This window comes from Nicotiana sylvestris, chromosome 7 (assembly GCF_000393655.2).
Source record: "Nicotiana sylvestris chromosome 7, ASM39365v2, whole genome shotgun sequence".
Classification (NCBI taxonomy): Eukaryota; Viridiplantae; Streptophyta; class Magnoliopsida; order Solanales; family Solanaceae; genus Nicotiana; species Nicotiana sylvestris.
In genome coordinates, this window is record NC_091063.1 from 32,881,183 (window position 1) to 32,892,270 (window position 11,088).

Below are 11,088 nucleotides of genomic sequence, written 5' to 3' on the forward strand. Positions count from 1 at the left end.
GGTATTACTATCTCTAGGTTTACCCTTTAATTGAGGCTATCAATCTCTTGAATACACCCTAATTCCTTGTTGGCCTGAAGTTTCTAGACTTAGTCTCTCTTTCTCAAGAAGAGCCTAAATCAAAAAAGTACAAATTAGTGTTTGCAACCACTAATTCAACAGAGAAAGCATAAATCAAGCCAAATAACAATCACCCATAAACATATAAGCCCTAAAATAAAAGACCCACTAGATACTCACACTAGGGTTGAGCCACAACCCTAGCTAGTGGGTTTAGCTACTCATAATTGAAGAAGAAATCATAGAGTGAGATGAAGAATAATCCATAAATTGTAATTACAAGATAAGATACTAAGATTAATTGCTAAGTAAGCAACAACATTACTCAAAGTAGACAATTACGGTGTTTCATGTGCTCAGCTAACGTAAGATAATCTAAAAATATAAAAAGAAAGTATTTATACACAACTAATTTTTCGGACAAAAATGCCCCTGACGGAGGTACCGCTGACAATGGAAAATGGAATGTTGCAGCGGTGAGGCTACCGCGGCCGCGGTCTTCAGCTTTTGCTCTGACTCCAGGCTCTATGAATCTCTCCTCCACGGATCGCAGTAAAAGGATTGCTATCGCGGTAGGGGTACCAGGCGCATAAAATCATTACGGACCACGGTAACTTGCAATGCCTCAACTTGTATCTCTCTGAACCTTGCCACCGCGGACCGTGATAAATTGACCGTTGTCGCGGTGAGTCTTCTGCGGCTGCGGTGGATTTTTCGCTGTAGCGCTGCTTTGACTTGGCTTTGAACTTGTGCAGGTTTCACTCCTTTTTGAGCTGGTTATGACATCATTGTCTCCTTTTGACCAAACACTGCAAACAAGCACAACAAGTTAGCTTTTGGGAATACTTGTACATATTTTAGTCGAAAACTCAAGCAAAAAGAAGCATAAACTAGACTAGAATCCCTAGTTATCAACTCCCCCAAACTTAAGCTTTTGCTTGTCCTCAAGCAAACAAAGTAATTCCCACCTCCTCAAGATAAAAGAAAGGAAAATCCAACTGTTCTAAAGTAGCCTCATCAAGAATAAATTGGGACTAACAATTACCCTCAACTCAAATGCATTATCAATACTACACAACCTTTTAGCACCATGGCTATAGTGCGACATAAAAGCATCAAGAGTTGACTCAACTCATCAAGGAAACTCTTTCTGTTACATTGGTCACTGTGGAACCCAAACTCATACTCCTCAACTCTCCATAATCAAGCCTCACTTTTATATTGTAGAATTCAGAACGAGGATTGTAGAAAACACACTTATCTCTCTCAAAGGAAGGTCACAAGTCCGGCTCTAAGTACCATAAGCTTGCCCCTTATATGAGTCACCAGTAATGTAAGCTTACTCAACTCAAGATCTTATAGGTTTTTTGTGGGAATATAATAAAGGCTTTTGGTTTAGGGTAGGATATATTGGTTAAGAATGTTTCATCTTCCCTTAAGCACTTCATTTGCTTCATTTTGACATACATTTTCTTGACTCTTTGAGTCATTTACTTCTTATTTAGGGGCTAGAGAGACACACTGTCACTCTTTCTTGTTCATTTCAATTCTTTTTCTCCTTCTAATCTCTCCATGCCTTTCATCTTTTGCTTTCGTTGAATCCCTTCATTTCTTTTACATTGTTCATTTTCTTTTTGAATTTTTGGCTTTTATTTCTTTTTCTTTTTCTTTGCATTTCCTTATCTTCATTTTGTACCTTTTATCACTTTTGCATTCCTCGTCTGTCCCCCCAAACTTATGCTTTTGCCTTATGCTAAGGGAAGATAGGGTGCCAAGAGAGGATCATTTTAGAACAGAGGTTTGTATCATTGTTATTAAAAGAATAAGGGCTAAGGTTCAACGGGGTTGACTAGGGATATTATCATTGGTAGGCTATGGATGTTTTCATGTCCTAGTTAGGATCAAGGAGAGCCTATAATCACTTCTCAAGTCGAGCTTCACATAGGATTTTGCCTAGACAAATATTCAGGGCAAGTTCTAGACTCATTGGCATGAGACTTGAACTTGAAAATCAATACCTCACCACACAAGCTATAGAATTGCTAAAGAAATAGAGTCGGGGGCCCACAACAACCTTAGCTAAGATTTGATCAACACAAATGGTTCCGAGAAACCACTCGATGATTGTTTAGCCAACGCAAGAGTCTCAAGGTCACAACTATCAATATCCTATACACAACAATTTATTTTAAACCATAAGGTCAAAGGTAAATGTGTTAGGCCCAAATGAAGCTTTGCCTGAGGCACCATTGCTTACTAACTACTATTTACAAAAAAACAAAAAGAAAAAAAGGCTCAAACCCTTAAGAAGGTTGTCATGTCATCCATCGTCGCGAAGAGCCACCCAGCTCACACAAACTCCACCTTTGGAAAGAACCGTGGCATTAAGAAAACCAAAGGCTTATTGATCACACAAAATTGTAAAATAAGAAGCTACGAACCGAAAAAGAGGCAAATAAAATAAAAAGTTATACTATTAAGGAAATTGCAAAAGAAACTATGAAATAAAATGCGGAAAGTAAACTGAATATACAAAAAATGGGGGTTTAGATGAATATACATAAGAAGGAATGAATATATATATGAGAGTAACTTTATATACAGACCAAACTAGAACAATAACAAAAAGTAAAATAAAAGGTAGAGTTATATACATACCAAAAGTGAAAAATAAGCATAAAGAAAGAAAATAGTGTCATAATTACAGTCCAACTATCAAATCAAACTACCAAATAGAAAATCAAAGTAGAGTCACCCCCTCAAATGAAAGCTAGCATTGTCCTCAATGCTAACTAACCAAAAATTAAGCTAAAAAGAAAGATAGAGAGTGAAGAAAACTCCCTATGGATCCCCTGTCTGCATGGGATTCTGTGGTAGCATGGAATCCTGTGGCTGGGCACCTGGATCAGTTATCCCGGAAGCCTGTGGCTTGTCAGAAGTAGCACCCTCCATCTCTGCCAACTCAATCTCATCATCATCCACTTGGGGGATCATCCTCCTCCTCTTTGGAGCTCTCTCAATCTCCTGCTCCGGAACATGCTCTGTTTGAGCTGCTGGAGGCTGATCATGCAATAGTATCTCTAAAAACAAATGGTCAGATGCCTTCATCTTCTCCACTTCTACACTCAATTCCTTAACCGATTCCTTCGAGGCCCGTGTCTTCTTCAGCTTCTACGTGTATTTTCTCAGCTCCTTCCGTGTTTTCCCTTGTTCAGCAAGAGCATCCATTATCAGCTTTTGGTTATCAAGGAGATTCTTCTGGTTGTCCATAATCTCCTTGAGAGTCTCCTCTACCAAAGCTGGCACCTGTGGCTGTGGGGGCACTGATTGTGCTGCCACTGAACTAGAAAGTACAGACAACTTAGAAGTTGCTGCCTGCATGCAGATGTTGATACTAGAGAGTGTTTGCCTTAATATGTGGTTGGTCAATGGGTATTCCGAGGAGGATGGAATATCTGGAGTGGTGGAAGTAGATGGTCTGGAGGCAGGCTCTGGTATGGCAGAGAGAGGTTGAGAAGAAGTAACTACTACTACTGGCTCTTCAGACTGGCCAATAGAAGTAGTGGCTTTGCCTTTGGATTCTTTGGCTTTGGGGTTATCCTCAGTCTTGAGTCTGTACCATGAAAAGGGCATCTTGGGTTTCACCTTCACGGTAAAGTTCCTTTTCTCCACCTCCTGGTCTTCCAAATACATTGTAAGGAAGTTCGGGAAGGGGTATGATTTGTCACCCTCATTGACTGCCCTAGTGATCACCCTAGACATGACATTCTCGACATTGATCGGCAAACCCACCATAATAGCAGCCATTAATATCGGCCGGGAGACCAGCATGAGTTTTCATGGGTAGTGGGGTCCAACCTGCTGCATACGAAAGTCTCCCACCCCTTCGCCTTAAAGTTTAGGGTTTTCCTCAAAATAGGAACCCATGTTGTCAACCATGCTGGGGTGGTGCCCGGGAGATCCAGCTATGATGCCAACCATGGATGGGCTACCACATCGAGTGCCAACTTCTCCAAGTACAATGTTTCATCTTCCTCATTAAAGCCTAAGTATTCATTTAATGTCTTCCCATCAAACTTCACTTTCAAGTTCCGCAATTTAGTCACTTGATGTGGGAAGCACTGGCGTAAAACACTTTGACTAAGTCCTTGTTTGCCTTTGACACCCTGTTGGTGAAGTAATCTCACCCCACTCGTTCATTGAATTGTTGTTTCACATAGGGGTTGTGTGGCAGGAGATCCCTCTCTATGAACTGGCGCTCATGAATAAGCGGCCTTAGAGTCCACCATTCCCAGAACTTCTAATAAGCCAGCTCACTGACGAACCACTTTTGCCATACATCGGGGTTTCTAATTATTTCCATACCCCCGAGTTGGGGCACACCCCCTCCCTCTTCATCCGGTACCCCAGCATCTACATCCTGTCCAGGTAACGAAGATGTAGGTGAGTTTGAAGCTGAACTATCACTCGCTCTCTGCTGAGCCCTCAAACGACTTAGAAGAAATCTGAACTGAAGCACGAGTAGTAGGAGAGTCTAGAGGTGTGGGTAAATCTCTCAAACGATGCCTCTTGGGGAAGTCGGGTACATACTCCGGCAGTGAATCAGACTCAGATGTCTCTTGGGAGGGCAAGTACTCACTTCCCTCCGAATGGGAAGCAGCTCTATCTCTCGCTCTGATTATTTTTCTAGTTTCCCTAATTGCTTTCCGAACTGCTGGGGTCAATTTAATCATGCCACGTCCCCTACCTTGGGAGGACTCTACTCTACCCTTTTGTTCGTCACCACCTCCTCTAGATTTAACCATTGTCTGCAAGTATAATCAGTTGAAACTTGTTAGTGCAAAGACTATAAGAAGCAGTGCAAAACAATAGTTGATAGTGCAAGACAAAACAGCAGACCGTGGATCGCGAAAAATGCACTGCGACCGCGAAGGATGCACCACGGACCGCAAAAAATCAACCGCAGATCGCCGAGAGGTGGGATTCAGACTAACCACTCTCTGATTCAATAGCACCGCAAACCATAAAAAATGGAGCACGGCCGCGGTAAGTGAACCACGGACTGCAAAAAATGCCACTGCTGACCGTGGTTATCAAGACTTGAAAATCTCTCAAAATATAGATGACCGCGGACCGCAAAGGTCAAATTTGGGCTCAGCACCTAGGGTTTCAAATTCTTCGTGCATTTTAGCATTAATCAACACATTATCAATCCACTAGTTAGTTAATCACCATTTCTGACTAATTAAAACCTAATCTAATTAACACTATGGAACCCTATGTCAAAATTAAAAGAAAGAAAAAAAGAAGAAGTAATAACTGTCAATATAAAGGAAAATAAGAACAAAATTAAAGACTAAGGGTTGATTAGAATTACCACATGTGAAATGTGAAACAAATTCAACTCAGTTCTTGTGTTTGTACAAGTTACGGCGTGAGTGAACAGTAGTTTATGTTGACTGAGAGTGCAAAGGGCAAAAAGTATAAAAGGGGGCCCTGAGGTTCTATTTATAGACAAGCCCTGGGACCCACTTATTCTTACCTACCGCGGCCGTAGTAAATGCACCACGGACCGCGATTGTGAAACTCAGAAGGGTTGTTGCTTTGAGACTATCGCGGATTGCGAAAAATGCTTTGCGACAGCGGTAAGCCACCGCTGATCGCAAAAAATGCACTGCGGCAGCAGTTGAAACTTTAGAAAACCTCCACTTTGGACCATTTAGCACCGCTGACTGCGAACAATTTCCGCCTCTACGGTAAGGCCATAGCGACCGTGAAAAATTAAGTGCGGCAGCGATCCAAACTTCAGAGAGTGCCAAATTTTTTCAGATTAGTCCTGGACTGCATCAAACATCCCAATACACATCCCACAACCAGTTATTTTAAAAGCAAATCTTATACTAAGAAGAAAATCAAAGAAAAACACATGGTTTCCTCTCAAGAAGCGTCTGATTTAACATCGCGGCATGATGCAAGTTACCATTAATCACTTGAGATGGATCATTGCCACCACGTGGCTGTCATCAAACTTGCCAAAATAGTTCTTGACTATGTGCCCATTAATTTTGAAGATCTCACCATTTTTGTTTTTCAAATCAAGAGCACCAAACGGAGTCACAAGAACCACCTCAAAAGGTCCACTCTATTTTGATTTATGCTTACCCGGAAACAGTCGTAACTGGGAATTGAACAAGAGAACCAAATCACCCACTTTGAACTCCTTGCCACAAGAATACTTGTCATGAAGGTACTTCATCTTGTCCTTATACAAGGACGAACTGGAGTAGGCATAAAACCGGAACTTATCAAGCTCATTAAGTTGCTCCACCTGAAGATTTGCTGCCACATCCCATTCAAGATTTAACTTCCTCAAAGCCCATAAAGCCTTGTGCTCTAACTCAACCAGTAGATGGCAAGCTTTCCCAAACACCAACCGTTATGGAGACATACCAATTGGAGTCTTGTAAGCAGTTCAATAAGCCCAAACAGCATCGTCCAATTTCTTTGACCAATCGGTCCTATTTGTATTGACCGCCTTTGACAATATACTCTTGATCTCCGGGTTGGAGACTTTAACTTGCCCACTAGCTTGAGAAGGGTAAGGGGTAGAAACCTTGTGATTGACACCATACTTTGCAAGCAAATTGTCAAATGCCTTACTCCAAAAATGAGACCCTCTATCACTAATGGTTGCTCTAGGAGTGCCAAATCGAGTAATGATACTCTTCTTGGGAAAGACCACAACACTCCGGACCTCGTTGTTGGGTAAAGCCACGTACTCAACCCATTTTGAAACATAATCAACAGCCACATTAATATACGTGTTGCCACAAGAGCATACAAATAGACTCATGAAATCAATGCCCCACACATCAAATATGTCAACCTCGAGAATAGTGGTGAGAGGCATCTCATCCTTCTTTGAAATTCCACCCGCTCTTTGACATTAATCACATTTCTTCACTAGTTTACTTGCATCCTTGTACAATGTGGGCTAATAAAAACCACAACTTAACACCTTTGAAGTTGTCCTCACCCCACCATGATGACCACTGTAGAGAGAGGAATAACAAGCATCCAGAATACTCAGTTTCTCCTCCGGAACACATCTCTGGATCACACCATCATTACAGATTTTGAACAAGTACGGCTCATCCCAATAATAGTCCAAGCTATCCCGTTTAAGATTCTTCCTTTGGTTAGAAGAGAGCTCATACGAAACAATACAAGTTACAAGGAAATTGGCAATATCAAACCAAGGCATACTATTCACAGACACAGAAAGGAGTTGCTCATCAGGAAATAAATCATTAATCTCGAGGCCATTACAGGGTCTCCCCTCTTCCTCCAAGCAGGACAAGTGGTCTGCCACTTAGTTTTCATACCCTTTCCGGTCCACAATCTCCAAATCAAACTCTTGAAGCAATAAGACCCATCTCATCAATCGAGCTTTGGAATCCTTCTTCGTAATCAAGTAGCAGAGTGTGGAATGGTCGGTATGAACTATCACCTTGGCACCCATGAGATAAGGCCTAAACTTCTCCATTGCGAACACAATAACCAACAACTCTTTTTCCGTCACCGTGTAATTCACTTAAGCATAATTCATTGTTTTGCTTGCATAATACACCGGGTGAAATATCTTATTCACTCTTTGACCCAGACTCGCTCCTACCGCAACATCGCTTGCATCACACATGAGCTCAAAAGGTAAGCTCCAATTGAGTGGTAATAATGGGAGTGGTTGTCAATTTGTACTTTAAGAGTTTAAAAGATTTCATACATTCTTCATTGAACACGAACTTGGCATCTTTTTCCAATAACTTGCATAAGGGATTCAATACCTAAGAAAAGTCTTTGATGAATCTTCGGTAGAACCCCGCATGCCCAAGAAAACTTCTAACCCCCTTGACTAAGGTAGGAGGAGGAAGCTTTGAGATCACTTCAATTTTAGCCTTGTCCACCTCTATGATGTGCTTTGAGATCTTATGGCCGTGGACAATGCCTTTCTCGACCATAAAGTGGCATTTTTCCTAATTAACCATAAGATTGGTCTCTTCGCACCGGACCAATACCTTGTCCAGATTCTTCAAACATTCATCAAACGAGTCACCCACAACACTGAAGTCGTCCATGAACACCTCCAAAATGTCCTCCACCATGTCGATAAATATGGCCATCATACACAACTGGAATATAGCCAGTACATTACAAAACCCAAATGACATCCTAGAAAAGGCAAAGGTACCATACATACACGTGAAGGTAGTTTTCTCCTGATCTTCCGGAGCAATCAAAATCTGGTTGTACCCAGAATACCCATCCAAAAAATAGTAGAAGGCACGCCCAGTAAGTCTATCTAGCATCTGGTCAAGAAAAGGCAATGGAAAATGATCCTTGCGGGTCACTTTATTCAGCTTGCAGTAGTCCATGCACACTTTCCATCCGGTGACAGTCTTGGTAGGAATCAACTCATTTTGTGCATTGGTAACCACGGTCATACCACCTTTCTTCGGCACAAATTGCACCAGCGAAGTCCAAGAACTATCCAAGATAGGGTACACAACCCCTATATCCAACCACTTGATCATCTCCTTGCATAACCTCCTTTCACAACTTCTTACATAGCCTCATTCAACCTCCTCTAATGTTCCACGTAGGGCTTGGCATCTTTGTCAAGAATAATCTTGTGCATGCAAAAGGCGGGGCTTATCCTCTGGATATCAGCTAATGTCCATCCAATTGCTTCCATTTTCGGAGCACCGCCAATGTGGCATCTACCTGCATGTTAGTAAGACAAGAAGAAAGAATAACTGGCAAAGTTGAACTAGGGACTAAGAATTCATACCTGAGGTGTGGAGGCAACGGCTTCAACTCCAACACGGGAGGTTCCTCGAATGAGGGCTTTGTTGGTGGAGTCTTCCTATTCTCAAGATCCAAAGAGAGCTTTCGGGCTCATAAGAGTAAGAGCCCATTCCATGTAAAGCGTTGACACACTCCACCTCGCCTCCATCCCCATTTACATCAAGGTTCAACAATACCGCTTCTAGAGGGCCTCCATATTGATCATTCCACTAGTATTATCAACTATCACTGTCGTGACAATATCCACAAAAGAGCACATTTCAGTACTGTTGGGCTGCTTCATTGACTTGCACACATGAAAGACCACTTTTTTATCACCCACCCAGAAAGTGAGTTCCCCTACTTCCACAGCAACTAAGGCCCTCCCAATGGAAAGGAAAGGTCTTCCCCATATTATCGGAACTTCATAATCAACCTCACAATCCAAGATCACAAAATCAGTGGGCAAAATAAAATTGTCCACCCGAACAAGAACATCATCTACGATACCAAGCGGCCTCTTCATAGTTCTATCCGCCATTTGCAACATCATTGATGTAGCCCTCAATTTCCTAACACCCAATGTTTTGAACACGGAGTAAAGCATAAAATTGATACTTGCACCCAAATCACACAATGCCTTTGCAAAATCCACGCTCCCAATGGTACACAGGATGGTGAAAGCATCGGGATCTTCAAGATTTGGAGCCATTGAGTGCACAATTGCACTTACTTGGTGAGTCATTTTGATTGTCTCACAGTCCATGGATCTATTTTTAGTCACCAAGTCATTCATGAACTTGGCATAACCCGGCATTTGCTCGAGAGCTTCCACCAAAGGAACATTGATTGATAAGCTCTTCATCATGTCAATAAATTTTGTAAATTGGTTCTCATTCTTTTGCTCTGCACGCCTTTGAGGGTAAGGTGGAGGAAGCCTTGGCAAAGGAGCCTTATCCTTGGTCACTACCCTTTCCGGCATGTCTATTATGTGTTCCCTAGACGGGTTCACGTCATCTTGGGTCTCCACCTCATCATCATGAACATCAATCCTCACTTTCGCATTCACATTCGCTTTTCTCACTTGCTCATAAACTAAAGGAACATCATCATCTTGCACTTGAATCTCATCACTCACAACTTCCTTTTGCTTAGAGGTATTCACGTCACTGCTATTGCATGCCTGGTGTTGTTCCTACTCTTTGGGTTTACTACCGTATCACTAGGTAGAGCACCCTTAGGGCGAGTATTCAAAGACTGTAATATTTGTCCAAGTTAAACCTCCAAATTTCAGATTGAAGTATTGTAGGATGCCAACTGGGCATCAGAGTCGGCGTTCTTCTTCATCATTTGTTCAAACATCATCTCGATCCTTCCCATCTCATTATTTGACGAGCTAGGACCTTGGGACGGAAATGGAGGTGGGTTTTTTGGTTGTTGATACATTGGAGGCCTTTGAAAGCCTTGCCCCTGATTCCCTTGATTGCCATTATTCCAACCTACTTGGTTGTTGTTTCCTCCCCAATTGTTATTGTTGCCACTCCAGTTACCCTGATTGTTCTGGTTGTCCCGACTTTGATTGTTGTTCCCCCAGTTGCTATTGCCTTGTTGGTTTTGATTCCCCCAATTTCCTTGGGATCTCCATTGTTGTTGTTAGTTAGGAGCATTGCCCCTTTGTCCTTGGTAATTGTTCACATATTGCACTTCTTCATTTTGCTCATCATAGCCCTCATCTTGATTGAAACCACCACTACTTTGGTCATATTGATCCGGACTACCTTGACCTTGTTGACCTCTTTGTTGCCTCTTGTTGACCAACATGTTGATACCTTTCATAGAATTTACTTGTCTAGGAGCTTGAACCTATTGTAATTGAGCTTTCGCTAACTGGTTCATTGTGATAGTTAACTCTGTTATTGCCTAGCAATGATCATGGAGCTCTTTGCGCAAATGGATGATAGTGGGGTTGCCCTGTGGCACACTGGCTTGACTTTGCCAAGCTGAGGAAGTATCTGTCATCTCATCTAATATCTCACATGATTGATCATAAGGTGTGTTCATAAAATTTCCTCCTGCTAGCTGGTTCACTACATACTGATTGGTCGTGTTAATGCCACGGTAGAATGTCTGCTGAATCATTGCTCCGGTCATGTCATTGTTCGGACATTCTTTCACCATTGTCCG

General features: G+C 42.0%; 1 protein-coding gene across 1 annotated transcript; it reads right to left on the reverse strand.

Moving 5' to 3' along the window:
- Window positions 1-9,106: 9,106 nt before the first annotated feature.
- LOC138872963 (uncharacterized) lies at window positions 9,107-10,725 on the reverse strand. Its single transcript, XM_070151386.1, has 2 exons — window positions 10,600-10,725; window positions 9,107-10,048 (listed from the first exon to the last, which is right to left on the reverse strand). The coding sequence occupies exons 1-2, from the start codon at window positions 10,723-10,725 to the stop codon at window positions 9,107-9,109; spliced, it is 1,068 nt and encodes a 355-aa protein (XP_070007487.1).
- Between the last annotated feature and the right edge of the window lie 363 nt (window positions 10,726-11,088).

Coding starts and splice junctions, on each gene's coding strand:
- LOC138872963 (XM_070151386.1), bottom strand. CDS start 10,725: ATGTTGGTCAACAAGAGGCAACAAAGAGGTCAACAAGGTCAAGGTAGT. Junction 10,049..10,599: donor AAAATGAAGAAGTGCAATAT/GTGAACAATTAC, acceptor TCTAAGCAAAAG/GAAGTTGTGAGTGATGAGAT.